General features: G+C 41.6%; 2 protein-coding genes across 3 annotated transcripts; both read right to left on the minus strand.

Moving 5' to 3' along the window:
* Positions 1 to 4,332: 4,332 nt before the first annotated feature.
* LOC139387342 (uncharacterized) lies at positions 4,333 to 6,006 on the minus strand. Its single transcript, XM_071133469.1, has 2 exons — positions 5,614 to 6,006; positions 4,333 to 5,500 (listed from the first exon to the last, which is right to left on the minus strand). Exons 1-2 carry the CDS (start codon positions 5,882 to 5,884, stop codon positions 4,452 to 4,454), a joined length of 1,320 nt encoding a protein of 439 aa, XP_070989570.1. The 5' UTR covers positions 5,885 to 6,006; the 3' UTR covers positions 4,333 to 4,451.
* Positions 6,007 to 12,783: 6,777 nt separating this feature from the next.
* LOC139387343 (uncharacterized) lies at positions 12,784 to 16,008 on the minus strand. Of its 2 annotated transcripts, none has more exons than XM_071133470.1 (2): positions 15,609 to 16,008; positions 12,784 to 14,015 (listed from the first exon to the last, which is right to left on the minus strand). In XM_071133470.1, the coding sequence occupies exons 1-2, from the start codon at positions 15,883 to 15,885 to the stop codon at positions 12,985 to 12,987; spliced, it is 1,308 nt and encodes a 435-aa protein (XP_070989571.1). In that variant the 5' UTR covers positions 15,886 to 16,008; the 3' UTR covers positions 12,784 to 12,984. The 2 variants fall into 2 exon arrangements, with proteins under 2 accessions (XP_070989571.1, XP_070989573.1); XM_071133472.1 differs by lacking the exon at positions 15,609 to 16,008 and adding an exon at positions 14,082 to 14,217.
* Positions 16,009 to 17,983: the final 1,975 nt, after the last annotated feature.

The raw sequence follows: 17,983 nt of genomic DNA on the forward strand, positions 1-17,983 counted from the left end.
ATGTGACCACTGATGTGACCTAAGTCTATTTTTCTGAGTAAAACTTTTCCCACACTCAAGACATCTGTATGGCTTGACTCCAGCATGAGAGTGTTGGTGTGCTTCAAGTTGACAATGGCGGTGGAAGCTCTTTCCACACAATGAGCAGATTAACACTTTTTTGTTTGGTACAGCTCTCCAAGGCACAGGATGCCTCTCAGGCTCCACTTTCAGTGGGACAGTGCTGAATATGTCATCCAGTGGTTTCCCTACAATGGACAAAGAGTTACAGGAAGGATGGGATGGGATGGGAGTAGGATATTGATCTGCCTGAGATGAGAACATCTGTAAGCATCTCCCTGTAGAGTAAGACCCATCTGGGTGGCCAGAATTATTCCCACTTAGTCCTTGTGTAACAGAGGACCACAGCTGACTATCTCTCTCGTCCATTCTAAAGTCCACACTGTCTGTGATTCCTGGATCTTGTATGGTTCCCTGGGCTACATGTTCTTCCACCAGAAACTCCAGTCCACCCCTCGCCTCTTCAAGGTGTCCAGAACGCTGCAGCTCATTGAAGCTCTCTACTGGGTCCTCTACGGGCATGGTTTGGCCTTTCTGTTCCTCTTCATCACCTGTAAGTATAGTAATTGTGAAGTCAAATAAGCAATTAAACAAAAGCTTGAACAGTGCAAAATAACTTGACTTTCATAGCTCTAAGAGTCAGTTTGCGTCTTACCTTTTTGTGGAGTCCCACTCCCAACTTGAATTTCCTCAGCATGTTGCATGTCATTTGTCACTCGTGCTGTTACTTTCCTTTGACCTTTCCATCAGCTGTAAACTATTTTGAAGGCCTTCTCTCATTTTCTTCCCGACACATTACAACCCGAAGCACGACGGTGCACTCATCTAAACATTTGGTTATTTCTGCAAAAGCCTCCTTTGATAGCACATCCATGATTGCAGCTATTTGTGTACTGAATGAAAGTGTTAGACATTGTTCTTCTAATAAAATCCCCGTTGTTACACAAAAACGAATATGCAGTGCTAGCGCCTCTGTGAAATGTTTATAACAATTGTATTTACTATCGTACAGCTTGTCGAAGCTGGCAAGCAGCATTGTTGTTTAATGTCCGTAAATTAGGGCAGAAGGGGTTACCGTAAACGTTCTAATACACGCCCTTATTGTTTTATGGAATAGAAACATACAGTATGACCAAAACTATGGGGACACCTGCTCGTCGTACATCTCATTCCAAAATCATGGGCATTAGCATGGAGTTGGTCCCCCTTTAATGCTATAACAGCCTCCACTCTTCTGGGAAGGCTTTCCACTAGATGCACTAGAACATTGCTGCGGGGACATTCGGTCACAAGAGCATTAGTGATGTCGGGCACTGATGTTGGGCGATTAGGTCTGACTCGCAGTCGGCATTCCAATTCATCCCAAAGGTGTTCGATGGAGTTGAGGTCAGGGCTCTGTGCAGGCCAGTCAAGTTCTTCCACACCGATCTCAACAAACCATTTCTGTATGGACCTCACTTTGTGAACAGGGGCATTGTCATGCTGAAACAGGAAAGGTCCTTCCCTAAACGGTTGCCACAAAGTTGGAAGCACAGAATCGTCTAGAATATCATTGTACGTTGTAAGATTTAAGATTTAACTTCACTGTAACTAAGGAGCCTAGCCCGAACCATGAAAAACTGCCCCAGACCATTATTCCTCCACCAAACTTTATAGTTTGCACTTTGCATTCGGGCTGTCAGACTGCCAGATGGTGAAGCTTGATTCATCACTTGGGTAGGGTTATATCCTTCTTGTTTGGCCTTGTCCAGGGGTATCATCGGATGGGGCCACAGTGTCTCCTGACCCCTCCTGTCTTAGCCTCCAGTATTTATGCTGCAGTAGTTTGTGTCGGGGGGGCTAGGGTCAGTTTGTTATATCTGGAGTACTTCTCCTGTCTTATCCGGTGTCCTGTGTGAATTTAAGTATGCTCTCTCTAATTCTCTCTTTCTTTCTCTCTCTCGGAGGACCTGAGCCCTAGGACCATGCCTCAGGACTACCTGGCATGATGACTCCTTGCTGTCCCCAGTCCACCTGGCCATGCTGCTGCTCCAGTTTAAACTGTTCTGCCTGCAGCTATGGAACCATGACCTGGTCACAGGAAGTTCTACCTGTCCCAGACCTGCTGTTTTCAACTCTCTAGAGACAGCAGGAGCCGTAGAGCTACTCTTAATGATCGGCTATGAAAAGCCAACTGACATTTACTCCTGAGGTGCTGACTTGCTGCACCCTCGACAACTACTGTGATTATTATTATTTGACCATGCTGGTCATTTATGAACATTTGAACATCTTGGCCATGTTCTGTTATAATCTCCACCCGGCACAGCCAGAAGAGGACTGGCCACCCCTCATAGCCTGGTTCCTCTATATGTTATTCTTCCTAGGTTTTGGCTTTTCTAGGGAGTTTTTCCTAGCCACCGTGCTTCTATACCTGCATTGCTTGCTGTTTGGGGTTTTAGGCTGGGTTTCTGTACAGTACTTTGAGATATCAACTGATGTAAGAAGGGCTATATGCAGAATATCACAAAAGTGAGTACACCCCTCACATTTTTGTAAATATTTGAGTATATTTTTTCATGTGACAACACTGAAGAAATGACACTTTGCTACAATGTAAAGTAGTGAGTGTCCAGCTTGCATAACAGTGTACATTTGCTGTCCCCTCAAAATAACTCAACACACAGCCATTAATGTCTAAACCGCTGGCAACAAAAGTGAGTACACTCCTAAGTGAAAATGTCCAAATTGGGCCCAGAGTGTCAATATTTTGTGTGGCCACCATCATTTTCCAGCACTGCCTTAACCCTCTTGGGCATGGAGTTCACCAGAGCTTCACAGGTTGCCACTGGAGTCCTCTTCCACTCCTCCATGACGACATCACGGAGCTGAAGGATGTTAGAGACCTTGCACTCCTCCACCTTCCGTTTGAGGATGCCCCACAGATGTTCAATAGGGTTTAGGTCTGGAGACATGCTTGGCCAGTCCATCACCTTTACCCTCAGCTTCTTTAGCAAGGCAGTGGTCGTCTTGGAGGTGTGTTTGGGGTCGTTATCATGTTGGAATACTGCCCTGAGGCCCAGTCTCCGAAGGGAGGGGATCATGCTCTGCTTCAGTATGTCAGAGTACATGTTGGCATTCATGGTTCCCTCAATGAACTGTAGCTCCCCATTGGACATTTTCACTTAGGGGTATACTCACTTTTGTTGCCAGCGGTTTAGACATTAATGGCTGTGTGTTGAGTTATTTTGAGGGGACAGCAAATTTACACTGTTATACAAGCTGTACACTCACTACTTTACATTGTAGCAATGTGTCATTTCTTCAGTGTTGACACATGAAAAGATATACTCATATTTACAAAAATGTGAGGGGTGTACTCACTTTTGTGATATACTGTAAATAAATTTGATTTGAATTTGATTTGATCACTTCAGAGAACGCGTTTCCCCTGCTCCAAAGTCCAATGGCGGCAAGCGTTACACCACTCCAGCCGACACTTGGTATTGTGCCTGGTAATCTTAGGCTTGTGTGCGGCTGCTTGGTCATGGAAAGCCATTTCATGAAGCTCCCGACGAACAGTTCTTGTGCTGATGTTGCTTCCAAAGGCCGTTTGGAACTCTGTAGTGAGTATTGCAACTGAGGACAGACAATTTATACACGCTATGCGCTTCAGCACTCGGTGGTCCCGTTTTGAGAGTTTGTGTGGCCTACCACTTTGCGGCTGAGCCGTTGTTGCTCTTAGACGTTTTCACTTAACAATAAAAGCCCTTACAGTTGACCGGGGCAGCTCTAGCAGGGCAGAAATTTGACAAACTTAGTTGTTGGAAAGGTGGCATCCTATGACGGTGCCACGTTGAAAGTCACTGAACTCTTCAGTAAGGCTATTCTACTGCCAATGTTTGTCTATGGAGATTGCATGGCTGTGTGCTTGATTTCATACACCTGTCAGCAACAGGTGTGGCTGAAATAGCTATATCCACTAATTTGTAGCGGTGTCCACATACTTTTGTATATATAGTGTATCTAGACAATGCTCCGAAGAAGTTATTACGTTTGCTTGCTCACCCTTAATACCCATAGTTATGCATGATATGCGATACCTGCAATGTCCATACTAGGGTGTAAATTGACATCTCTTTGTAGATTGATTAAAACCAAGTAAAAATGGATAATTGAGTTAATGGGTAGAAAATAACAAGTGGAGCTGTGGCTTTCTTGATGAGGCAAAGAAAAATAACATGAAAAAGAGGATTAACATCTTTAATACTTCATTCATAATGTAGAAACCAATGACAATTTGGAAACCTAAATCTGCTAATCTCAGTACAGTTGAACAGCTCAACAATCAACATATGTAAACAGTTCATTAACTGTACAACGCTGAGGAAAACACTATACAACATGCCATCTTAAATTCTGACATTGGCAAATTTACATTGATGTTTTTGATGTAGTTTGAGGTTACGGAGAACCGTGAAACTTTTACCACACTGAACACAACTAAATGGCTTTTGTCCACTGTGAAATCGCTCATGTCTTTGGCAGTTGTCCTGCCTTGTAAACATCTTGCCACAGAGTCTGCAACTGAAAGGTCTCTCACCCGTGTGAACACTCTGATGTGACTTAAGTCTATTTTTCTGAGTAAAACTTTTCCCACACTCAAGACATCTGTATGGCTTGACTCCAGCATGAGAGTGCTGGTGTGCTTCAAGTTGACAATGGCGGTGGAAGCTCTTTCCACACAATGAGCAGATGAACACTTTTTGGTTTGGCGCAGCTCTCCAAACATTTACCATCCTCTTTGTTTTCAATCTGTTCTTATTAAGAATATGCTCTTGGTTGTGTGAGTGTGACTCTGATGTAATCTCAGTTGCTCTCAAGAGCCCTTGTGAAGAAGGTCCTGGCTGCTGCATTCTGGGCTGTAAAATCAAACCCTCCCTCACAACAGGATGCAGAGTATCTCTGTACTGCCCCTGCACAGCTTGTATGGACTCAGACATGGCATCGTCATGATACACAGGATGCCTCTCAGGCTCCACTTTCAGTGGGACAGTGCTGAATATGTCATCCAGTGGTTTCCCTACAATGGACAAAGAGTTACAGGAAGGATGGGATGGGATGGGAGTGGGATATTGATCTGCCTGAGATGAGAACATCTGTAAGCATCTCCCTGTAGAGTAAGACCCATCTGGGTGGCCAGAATTATTCCCACTTAGTCCTTGTGTAACAGAGGACCACAGCTGACTATCTCTCTCGTCCATTCTAAAGTCCACACTGTCTGTGATTCCTGGATCTTGTATGGTTCCCTGGGCTACATGTTCTTCCACCTGCTCTGCTTTCACCAGAAACTCCAGTCCACCCCTCGCACCTGCAAGGTGTCCAGACCGCTGCAGCTCATTGAAGCACTCTACTGGGTCCTCTACGGGCATAGTTTGGGATTTCTGGTCATCTTCATCACCTGGAAGTAGACAGTTTGTCATTTTGAGAAATTCTAAAGTCAAATAAGCAATAAAACACTGAACAATGCAAAATAACCTGACTTGTACCACTAAGAGTAAGTTTGCCTCTCACCTTTTTGTGGAGTCCCACTCCCAACCTGAATTCCCTCGGCATGTTGCCTGTCATTTGTCACTCGTGTTGTTGCTTCCCTTTGAGCTTTCCTCAGTTCTCTTTCCATCAGCTGTAAACTATTTTGAAGGCCTTCTATCTCATTTTCTTTCCGACACATTTCAAGCCGTAGCACTACAGTGCCCTCGTCTACAAGTTTGGTTATTTCTGCAACAGCTGACTTAGTTAGCACGTCCATGATGGCAGCTATTTGTGTACTGAAAGAAACAGACATTGTTTTTTAAAATAAACGTTGTTACGCAAAAACGAATATGTAGTGCTTCTGTGAAACGTTTATAACAATCGTTTATACTATTGTACAGTTCCTTGAAGCTGGCTAGAAGCATTGTTTGTGGAAAAAAAGTTCTTCCGGAAAGCTTGATAACGGAAACGACGACAGAAAGGGTTACCATAAACTTTCTAATAAATGCCCTTTTATGTGGATATTTCTGTGAAATCAGTCAAACAGCTACTTATAAAATTGAAAACACAAATAAGAGAATCAGTTCTCTGCAGAAGAAGTTAATTCCCCAAAACAATTAAAAAAAGAATTGGTTTATGGGATTGATACAAATTATGACAAAACATCTCTAGACAATGCTCCTAAGAAGTTATTAAATGTGGTTGCTCATCCTTAAATCCATGGTTATGCATGAGATGTGATACCTGACATTTCCATACTTGAGTGTAAATTGACAACCCTTTGCAGATTGATTGAAACCAAATTAAAATTGTAAGTTAGGTTAACTTAATAGGTTGAAAATAGCAACAAAAGGGAGGACATTTACAGAGAGAAAATCCGTTTTCTTAGTAGCCCTGAATCTAAGTGGGACGGTTCTAGGCCCAGACTGAATTATACAGGTAGTATCATTAATAGTCAGACTTCAATCCAAACTTCAATCCAAAGACTGGTTCACCTCCAGACCCACAGGGTTCCAGCTCGCACAGAACCCAACCTGCCAGCACAAAACAGCAGCGCTAGTCATATAAAACACACACATACTGGACAAACTATCTGACATGCTATGAGAAACATGACAAGTTATATCAACAAGTAAATTGTGTATTCCTCCAATTCTGATGTAGGTTATAATACCCAACAACTAGGCCTAATAGTCATTCAGATTGATGTGGCCATGAGAAAACATGATACATGATGTGTGCGTGTGACAAACAAGTGGTTTTCAGCCAGCTGAATAAATTGACAGTGACTTTTAATCAAAATCCAACAGTGGAGCTTAATCAATAAAATAAAGCATTTGGGGTTGTCATAATTGAATATAGGCCTAAAATCAATATATGTTTGAATAAACCCTTATAAAAGTGGAGAGCTTTGAGACTACACTTTAGAAACCAGGTAGCTCGTAAATCGGCTCAGTGGTTTACATCTTTGATTTTCACTCTGTCGCTGCACCAGAAGTTCAGCGGGACTTTGCAGTCCACGATGAGGCGCAATGTAGAGCCGCAGAGAGTAGGGATTGGTGTCCGTTGCATCGTAGTCACTTGCATTACCCAAAATACCACATAGAGAAAACGTTCACTAAGTGTGTCGTTGGCGCATGTGTTGATACTGATGGGATCGAAAGAAAGGCAGTGCTGCTCTCAGATCAGCTCTATCCATTCAAATCTTACCTTAATATCAGAATTATTTTACGTGGTCTCGGGACAATTTGTATTATTCTGTAGGTAAATATGTAACACTACATCAAATACAACAAGTATTGACCTTCCCGTGAAATGCTTACAAGCCCATAACTCTTCTTGAACTGCACTGTTGGTTAAGAAAATATTTACCAAATAGACTAAAGTAAAAAATAATAAAAAAGTAACACAATAAGAATCCCAATAACGAGGCTATATACAGGGGGTACCGGTACTGGGTCAGTGTGCGGGGGTACAGGTTAGTTGAGGTAATGTTTACATGTAGGTAGGGTTGAAGTGACAATGCACTGATAATAAACAGAGAGTAGCAGCAGTGTAAATAGTCCGGTGGCGATTTTATTAATTGTTCAGCAGAAGCTGTTGAGAAGCCTTTTGGTCCTAGACTTGGTGCTCCAGTACTGCTTGCTATGCAGTAGCAGAGAAAACAATCTACAATTTGGGTGATTAGAGTCTCTGACAATTTTATGGACTTTTCTCTGACACCGCCTATTATGTAGGTCCTGGATGGCAGGAATCTTGGCCCCAGTGATGTACTGGACCGTACGCACTACCCCTCTGTAGCGCCTTACAGTCAGATGACGAGCAGTTGCCATACCAGGCAGTGATACAACCGGTCAGGATGCTCGATGGTGCAGCTGTAGAACCTTTAGAGGATCTGGGGACCCATGCCAAATATTTTCAGTCTCCTGAGGGGGAAAAAGGTTTTGTTGTGTTCTCTTCACGACTGTATTGGTATGTTTGAACCACTGAGGCTAGGTAACACAGTCACCACTGATAAATCCATGATAATCTAAAATTTCAATAAGCATTTCTCAACGGCTGGCCATGCCTTCCTCCTGGCTACTACTTTGCAGACAGAGTTCAGTGTGTCAAATCGGAGGGCATGTTGTCCGGACCTCTGGCAGTCTATATGGGGGTACCACAGGGTTCAATTCTCAGGCCGACTCTTTTCTCTGTATATACCAATGATGTCGCTCTTGCTGCGGGCGATTCCCTGATCCACCTTTACGTAGACGACACCATTCTGTATACTTCTGGCCCTTCCTTGGACACTGTGCTAACTAATCTCCAAACGAGCTTCAATGCCATACGACACTCCTTCCGTGGCCTCCAAATGCTCTTAAACGCTAGTAAAACCAAATGCATGCTTTTCAACCGTTCGCTGCCCGCACCCACCCGCCCAACTAGCATCACCACCCTGGACGTTCCGACCTAGAATATGTGGACAACTATAAATACCTACAGTGGGGCAAAAAAGTATTTAGTCAGTAACCAATTGTGCACGTTCTCCCACTTAAAAATATGAGAGAGGCCTGTCATTTTCATCATAGGTACACTTCAACTATGACAGACAAAATTAGGAAAAGAAATCCAGAAAATCACATTGTAGGATTTTTTATGAATTTATTTGCAAATTATGGTGGAAAATAAGTATGGATTTTTTTCCCTCATTTTGTCTGTCATAGTTGAAGTGTACCTATGATGAAAATTACAGGCCTCTCTCATCTTTTTAAGTGGGAGAACTTGCACAATTGGTGGCTGACTAAATATTTTTTTGCCCCACTGTACATGTGATATGAGTAATGTGAGATGTAACATTATTAGTCGCATTATTTAAAATGGCATTGTTTAAAGTGACTAGTGATCCATTTATTAAATTGTCCAGTGATTGGGTCTCAGTGTAGGCAGCAGCCTCACTGAGTTAGTGATGGCTACTTAACAGTCTGATAGCCTTGAGATTGAAAAATTGCTTCTATCTCTCAGTCCCAGCTTTGATGCATCTGTACTGACCTCGCCTTCTGGATTATAGCGGTGTGAACAGGCAGTGGCTCGGGTGGTTGTCCTTGCTGATCTTTTTGGCCTTCCTGTGACATCGGGTGCTGTAGGTGTCATGGAGGGCAGGTAGTTTGCCCCCGGTGATGCGTTGTGCAGACCGCACCACCCTCCGGAGAGCCTTGCGGTTGAAGGTGTCGTGGAGGATTGTTTCAAAATATAACACTTACAAGACCTTGTGAATTCAATATAGGCTTTTAATACAAACATATCAGAAGCCTAGATGGTCCGCGGAACACACACTTTCCCAGAGCACTGGCTCTGTATTTATACACACACAGTATGTAACATATTCCATATGTTAATGAAGTTACTTCCCTCAGGTCATCGGCCACCATTATCTTTCAGTCCAGGCTTCCAGCTTGTTCATGCCTAATAACGCCTGTATCCGCTCTTGATTAGATTACAATGGTGGCAGGACCCTCTCGTGTCCTAAAATGAATATATGTCTATCTTACCCTAAGCACTTATGGCCTTTAACCTAAGCAATTATGTCCTTTACCCTAAGCACTTATGGCCTTTACCCTAAGCACTTATGTTTGTTCCTCTCTATCTAATCTTTATAATGGTGTCCTGCTCTTTCCATAATAGATAATGTATTTAAGGGTCACCTCCTCCTCTTTGCCCTAAGCCCTTATGCACGTATGGCTTCGGCCATTACACTTATGTCTGTTTAATCTTTGGTTTCCTGTCCGCTTTCTGTTTGTGGTCTAATGTATACCTATCTTTGCTCAATAGTGTCATATCTGTCTCTATATGTAACAATAACTACAACAAATGCGGCGCAGTTGCCGTACCAGGCTGTGATACAGTTCGATAGGATGCTCTCGATTGTGCATCTGTAAAAGTTTGTCAGGGAATTGGGTGACAGAATAAAGGTGCGCTGTTGCACCTTCTTCACCACACTGTCAGTGTGGGTGGGCCATTTCAGTTTGTCTGTGATGTGTACGCCTAGGAACTTAACTTTCCACCTCCACCTTGTCTAGACATTTTAACGATTAAAAGGCCAACATTTTCACCCCAAAAAAGTCAAGAGTAGTAAATTGGGTTAGATTCCAAATTAAATGTTACAAAATGAACACAGTGGGGGAGGTGTTGGTCAAGTATTAATAGTAAATTGTTTGCCCTGGATCGGCGCACCAAGAAAACGCGTCTTCACATGTTGCCGGTCACCACCTAATATATTTTTTTAAACATGTTTTTTTGGTGGCTAGACACTTTTTTTCAGACAATAATGAAATTGGGAAAAACAGTGGGAAGATTGGAAGCAGGGATTAAACTCTGGTCTCAGGTGGAAAGTGTAATCACTACACCAAGGCCCTGCACAGGAAATAGTTATATTAATGGTTGATGACAGTGGGTAACCAAATCATAGATTGCTGTTTCCTTTAACATAGACTGCTTTCAAGGTAAGAAAAAAAACATTTTGTATTTTGGGTATTCTCTCTTTAAAATAGGGATGGGAAAAAATCCTGCTTGCTCTCCAGGAGGGTTAGCCACCCCTGATCGATGTTTCCCAAGTGATGGGTGTTTGAAAATGTTCTGGTTATAACAATATATTTCTCAAAATCATCCAACCTTCAAGAAAAATCTAATGAATATCAATATTCAGGTGGTTTATGCCTACTAGTTGAAGATCCTTGCCATAATTCTACTCTGCATAGACAAAATATACATTTATGAGGTGTGAGTCCCCCAATCATCTCTGCCTAACGTGCACAATACTCACATGTCAAAGTATTATATGAGAGGCCTGGAGCATTTCATATCCAATGCTTATCTGTATGACTTATTCAAAACTGTAAATGAATGGCTGAAAAAATACATAGCCTCCTATAATTCATTTTGAAAGACAATTAGCCATATCAGATTTCAAATATGTGATTACACTGGCAAAATTGTGATGAAGCGGGATAAAACAAGATTTTTGGGAATAATAGTAGTGTTCTTGGTGACAAGTATATCAATTACCCTATATTTTAGCCCATTGTTAAGAATGAGAATTGTTCCACTGACCTGGTGAATGAAGTAAATATAAAATGCCCTTTAGACGACCCTACACTCCAACCAAATAATTGTTATATTTATTTCCCCCCTAGAATCAGGTCACCCTACCAAACTTCTATGCTAAAATATACTGTTGGTCTCTATCTGCTGCTTTTCGATGTCACAGCCTACATGCCAATCACCAAACTAATGCAAATGTGGATTAAATCAACTTTAGTACATGCTGTCAAAAGGCTGTATTCTGCAATAGAGTTGGGAGTAACAACAAACTAATTTTGTTGACAACATTGTACATAAAACAGAGCTACCGTGTTGCTCTTTTTACAGTTTTATAAACTCCGCGGAGAACGTTCTCTCTCCCCATTCAGCACCCCATTAATATTGTGTTTTTTCTTTAAAACGTGCATCCAATCATCTTGATCCATTACATAACTAGACCAATCATATGCTTTAATGTGCCACAGTTCAGTGCCGTGGCAAGACAGGCCAATAATGATAGAGGTTCCGATTGTGATGTTATTAAATTGCAGGTGCAGATGCTCCGATTTCAAAACCATTTGGATCACAGTTGAAAATGACTCATTTGAAAAATAAATTCGAAAAATTAAACCAGTACTTTTCGATGTGTGAGAAGAGGCTCAAATGAGTGTCTCACAGCCAATGCGTTAGAGTTGGCAGCTCTGGGTAAGGCAAACAGTTCAGAGATTTAACGATGCTCCTACGAAGGATCTAACGATGAGCTTAACCTTAAACCGGGCCTGGAGCAGCAAGTCTCAGCCTCTGGGCCAAAACAAATTTTGAAGCATCTTTCTGACAGTCGCACTTGGGACAGTGGACACCTAGTTACAACGGGAAGAAACAATTAGGCTATTAATATCAGTCATGTCAAAACCAACAGGGTACAAAATCTTCAAGCAGTAATGTTAATCATGCAACTTATGTTACAAAAGGCTCTGCACATCCAGTAAGCCTAGCTGGCAGTCGAACAACAATTCAACTATCCGTAAACAAATAGTGGTTGATTGACAGTTTCACATTTCGTTGCATTGCACTGCAAACTCCTTGTAGAAATGTTAGCTGTTTTACAATGCAATCATCAAATGTAAACTTTATTTCAACCCCAAAATGTACTAACTCGAACTGCTGCTACGATCAGGCAACAAAGTAACACTATTGGACGTGCTACGGAAATGAATGATAAATACAAGAGAATATGCACAAAGCAATTTAAGCTAGCATGCAGCTGTTGCTCTCTTGATGAGGCAAATATAAATCACATTAAGAAGAGGTTCAACATTTTAAAGTGGCACTCCAGTCTCCTTTTCACCTCATTTTACGCCCAATTTACTTAACTATGTATACTAAATACGTATATATATTTATATATATATATATACACACACACTACATACTTATATATGTGTAACTACATACTTGACTGTATGTTTGTTTATTCCATGTGTAACTCTGTGTTGTTGTTTGTGTCGTACTGCTTAGCTTTATCTTGGCCAGGTCGCAGTTGTAAATGAGAACTTGTTCTCAACTGGTTAAATAAAGGTGAAATAAAAACATTAAAACTAAAGGCACATCTCAATAGGTGGTCCAGGAAAGTCATGACAAAGCACAAGTAAAAATGTTTTACCCTTTAGTTTGTGGTGTACTTTACTGTACTTATACATCACTGGATGACATCTTGAAATACTTGATTGGAAACCTAATCCTGCTAATCTCAGTACAGTTGAACAGTTGAACAATCAATATGAACAGGTCATTAAGTGTACAATGCTGAGGAAAACACAGAACATGCAATCATACATTCTGACATTGGCAAATTTACTTACATTGATGTTTTTGATGTAGTTTGAGGTTACAGAGAACTGTGAAACTTTTACCACACAGCACACAACTAAATGGCTTTTGTCCACTGTGAAATCGCTCATGTGTTTGGCAGTTGTCCTGCCTTGCAAACCTCTTGCCACAGAGTCTGCAACTGAAAGGTCTCTCACCCGTGTGAACACTCTGATGTGACTTAAGTCTTTGTTTCTGAGTAAAACTTTTCCCACACTCAAGACATCTGTATGGCTTGACTCCAGCATGAGAGTGTTGGTGTGCTTCAAGTTGACAATGGCGGTGGAAGCTCTTTCCACACAATGAGCAGATTAACACTTTTTGGTTTGGTACAGCTCTCCAAACATTTACCATCCTCTTTGTTTTCAATCTGTTCTTATTAAGAATATGCTCTTGGTTGTGTGAGTGTGACTCTGATGTAATCTCAGTTGCTCTCAAGAGCCCTTGTGAAGAAGGTCCTGGCTGCTGCATTCTGGGATGTAAAATCAAGCCCTCCCTCACAACAGGATGCAGAGTATCTCTGTACTGCCCCTGCACAACATGTATGGACTCAGACATGGCATCGTCATGATACACAGGATGCCTCTCAGGCTCCACTTTCAGTGGGACAGTGCTGAATATGTCATCCAGTGGTTTCCCTACAATGGACAAAGAGTTACAGGAAGGATGGGATGGGATGGGAGTGGGATATTGATCTGCCTGAGATGAGAACATCTGTAAGCATCTCCCTGTAGAGTAAGACCCATCTGGGTGGCCAGAATTATTCCCACTTAGTCCTTGTGTAACAGAGGACCACAGCTGACTATCTCTCTCGTCCATTCTAAAGTCCACACTGTCTGTGATTCCTGGATCTTGTATGGTTCCCTGGGCTACATGTTCTTCCACCTGCTCTGCTTTCACCAGAAACTCCAGTCCACCCCTCGCCTCTTCAAGGTGTCCAGAACGCTGCAGCTCATTGAAGCTCTCTACTGGGTCCTCTACAGGCATGGCTTGGCCTTTTTGGTTCTCTTCATCACCTGGAAGTAGAGTAATTGTAAAGTCAAATAAGCAATAAAACAACACCTTGAACAATGCATAATAACCTGACTTGATTGCACCAAATGTCAGCATGCCTCGGGTGTATTTACAACAAGGGGTGTGGTCCTTTGTAGCTCAGTTGGTAGAGCATGGTGCTTGTAGCGTCAGGGTAGTGGGTTCGATTCCCAGACACCCATGCAAAAAAATATATGCATGCATGACTATGCTGCTTTGGATAAGAGTCTTCTAAATGGTGCATATATATATATATATATATATATACACACACACATTTTATTACATACTGCATATTGCTTTCAATTGTATCTGTGGGAAGCCAGAAGTTACAACAGACCTGTTTAACCCAATGCTTGCTGTTGCTAGCTAATTTGTCCCGGGATATAAACATTGAGTTGTTATTTTACCTGAAATGCACAAGGACCTCTACTCCGACAATGATTCCACACATAAAACGGCCAACCAAATCGTTTCTAGTCATCTCTCCTTCATGTTTAACTTATATGGTGATTGCATTTAAACTTTCACTGTGTTACCACAACTACCCGTAAAACAGTTTGTCTTTCAGTCACCCACGTGGGTATAACCAATGAGGAGATGGCACGTGGGTACCTGCTTCTATAAACCAATGAGGAGATGGGAGAGGCAGGACTTTCAGCGCAATCTGCCATCAGAAACAGGAATGAGTTCTATTTCAGTCCTTGGTTGCGCAGACGCTCGTTGGCGCGCGCGAGCAGTGTGGGTGCAATAATTGAATAACATGGATTTCTAAATTTAATTTGCGACGCTCGCGCACGCTACGTGTCTGGTCTGGTCAGCATGTTAGACCCTCACCAAAACACACGTAACATTTTTCACAAGCTACACAAGTTGTTAGATGCTAAGGGGTTATTCTACATAGAAGATCATAGGAAATCCCAGGACATAGTGTCTAATACTTTAACAAGCTCACAACTACAGTTTTCACTGCCTAGTTGGATATTAATTTCCCAGTGAGAAAACACATTTCTGTACTTACAGCATTAATATCAATTACTTTTTAAATCAGGATTTGCTTTGGCGGACCTTTTATTGACATTAGTCAATAAAACTCACGGATGCAACTATTCGTCAAATTGTTTTATGTTCTACTTATACAACGGGTTGGTCTTATCCTGAATGCTGAATGATTAAAACCGCATTCTGCCTGTGTCTATTACACAAGTTACCACCAGCTAAATCAATGACGTTAAAATGCCTATTTACTCTGTTCCATCTGACTGTGCAATCCGCTGTCTCATCAACCTAGCCAGGCAATTTATAAACTTAATATCCACTATAAAAAGCATCTAGACATTATCTCACATTTCTTTTAGACTATCATTTAGATTTCAACAGCAGAGATTTGTCTGTCGATTGTATCCATATTCAAATTCTATCTCCAGCTGTCCCATAGTAATGAACGAGTCGGGACGAGACAGTGTTTCTCAGGCAGTCGAAATCATGAATCAGCTGGCATCCTTTTTATGGATACAATGGAAAGCAACGATAGTGTATGTAAATTTACCCGCGTTGCTAAAAGCAAATACTCTTACCTTTTTGTGGAGTCCCACTCCCAACCTGGATTTCCTCAGCATGTTGCCTGTCATTTGTCACTCGTGTTGCTGCTTCTCGTTGAGCGTTCCGCAATTCTCTTTCCATCAGCTGTAAACTATTTTGAAGCCCTTCTATCTCATTTTCTTTCCGACACATTTCAAGCCGTAGCACGACGGTGCCCTCGTCTACAAGTTTGGTTATTTCTGCAACTGCTGCCTTTGATAGCACATCCATGATTGCAGCTATTTGTGTACTGAAAGAAACAGTGTTAGACATTGTTCTTCAAATAAAATCACTGCTGTTATACAATAACGAATATGTAGTGCTAGTGCCTCTGGGAAATGTTTATAACAGAATCGTTTCGACAACTGTACAGCTTATCGAAACTGGCAAGACACATTGTTTGGTAAAAAAAAGAAGTCTGGAAAGATGGATAACGGAAATGACGACAAAGGTTTTCCCTAAACTTCTTCTTCGGTGAGGTTTAACGGAGGTTAGCATCCAATACATTACATTACCGCATCCAACTGAACTATTTTTTATTTAACTAGGCAAGTCAATCCTGAAGAACAAGTTCGTATTTACAATGACGGCCTACGGGGGAACAATGGGTAAACTGCCTTATTCAGGGCCAGAATGACAGATTTAACCTTGTCAGTTCGGAGATTCGATCCGGGCAACCTTTTAGTTACTGGCACAATGCTCTAACCACTAGTCTACCTGCCACCCCACTACACTTTGTGATACAAAATGTGCAAGGGGAACCAGAAAAAAATAGTATACATTTTTAATTACCCTACCAACTAACCAACTACTCATCTAAACCCAACACCTTATTCCACTACTTTAACCCAATCTGAATCAGGTCAACAGCCTGAGGCAGTGGCGATTTTAGGATGTAAAAATGGGTGGGGGAAAAAAACAAAAGTAGGATGGATGCATGCCAGCAATGCCACAATACTAAACAATACATTAATTAAAATACATTAATACATACATTAAAACGGTGACAAACGGTGCCCACAAACAGCCTACATAAAGCTGACCCAACAGCAGTCTCAACATCTTACCACTGCTACACCTGGCTATCAGCAGAGTCTTGTCTGGCAGCAAAACAGTTAATTCAGCCTCATTTACTGCCTTTAAAAAAAACATAGCTGATATGGCTGACTTGCTTAAACAAATGTGGTTTCTAATGACAATTAAGATGTACAAACTATGGCATAAAGTGGACGAGAAGCAGATAAGAGGCAATCCGTAATTTCAAGTAAGACATTAATGAGCAAGCTAGGACGGACGTAGACAATATAACTATTTGTTTAGCACCTTTTAAACGTACAGCGAGAAACTTCAGAACATAGGCCGTTCTTACAGTGTTCTCCCTGTACACCAAGTCAGAACCGTAAGATAAATAAAGGAGGCATATAAACAGACAATGAAAGTTCTTACAATATTCAATGATTACATTTCTCTAAAACGGGTTATAGACTACATGTGCACTACCAAGTCAGAACAGTAGGTGAAATTAAGAGGGGTAAATAGACCAAATGATTAGGTTGAGGCACACTAACATCTTCCTACACAACATACACTTAGTATTACTTTCTTAGCTACAGTATACATATCTCCCTGGCATATTACATAATTTATGCAGCAGCATACAATACATTTTTTTGACTCACCTTGTTGTGCTGTGCTCACTTGAAGAGGAGGGTGGTGTGGTGGTCCTTCGAGGGCAAATTTTGTCCTCAAAGTCTGGCATTCTCTGGATTTATGTTGCTTTCAAAACAACTGGGAACTCATTGATCTTCAGGTCGTATATACAATTCAGAGTTGGATGACCGTTCAAAACTTATTTTCCCAGTTGGAGCTTAATTATTTCCTGACTTCCCAGTTGTCTTGGACTCGCTGAGGTCAAGTTTTCGCAGTTCCAAGTTAATAGTTGTTTTGAGCGCGGCACAAATCATGCTTCATTGACAGCATGGCCAATGTTGAATGACTATCATTTTACATTTGGAAAAGAGCCACTTAATCCCAGATTTGGCACCACACAGCCACTCCACTGAATATACGCAATGCTTGCAGTTAATGTTAGCCACTGCCACTGATTCTTTCCAAACCACTCATTGTTGAATTTGTGATTTCCAACTTGTTGTTTAAAGTTTAAGATTTTAAAAGTATGATGTTGACATGATCAGTCCAATCAAAGCTACTGTACATATAACGTGATTTGACGTCATTTTATCTGTGGCCAATGACCTTGAGCCTTCTTGGATGGGTACTTCTAATGTAACTCTATGGCAGCACCCAAGGGGCTAGGATTTTGTAGCTCTCCCCTTAGACTTGGCAGTGCTGTAGTGTCCCCATGAGTGAC

Source organism: Oncorhynchus clarkii, chromosome 28 (genome assembly GCF_045791955.1).
Source record: "Oncorhynchus clarkii lewisi isolate Uvic-CL-2024 chromosome 28, UVic_Ocla_1.0, whole genome shotgun sequence".
Taxonomy (NCBI): Eukaryota; Metazoa; Chordata; class Actinopteri; order Salmoniformes; family Salmonidae; genus Oncorhynchus; species Oncorhynchus clarkii.

Excerpts from the sequence above, each read along its gene's own strand:
- LOC139387343 (XM_071133470.1), bottom strand. The coding sequence starts at position 15,885 with ATGTCTAACACTGTTTCTTTCAGTACACAAATAGCTGCAATCATGGAT. Across the intron at positions 14,016-15,608 it reads GAGTGGGACTCCACAAAAAG|GTGATGAAGAGAACCAAAAA; the intron begins GTAAGAGTATTT and ends CTCTACTTCCAG.
- LOC139387342 (XM_071133469.1), bottom strand. The coding sequence starts at position 5,884 with ATGTCTGTTTCTTTCAGTACACAAATAGCTGCCATCATGGACGTGCTA. Across the intron at positions 5,501-5,613 it reads GAGTGGGACTCCACAAAAAG|GTGATGAAGATGACCAGAAA; the intron begins GTGAGAGGCAAA and ends GTCTACTTCCAG.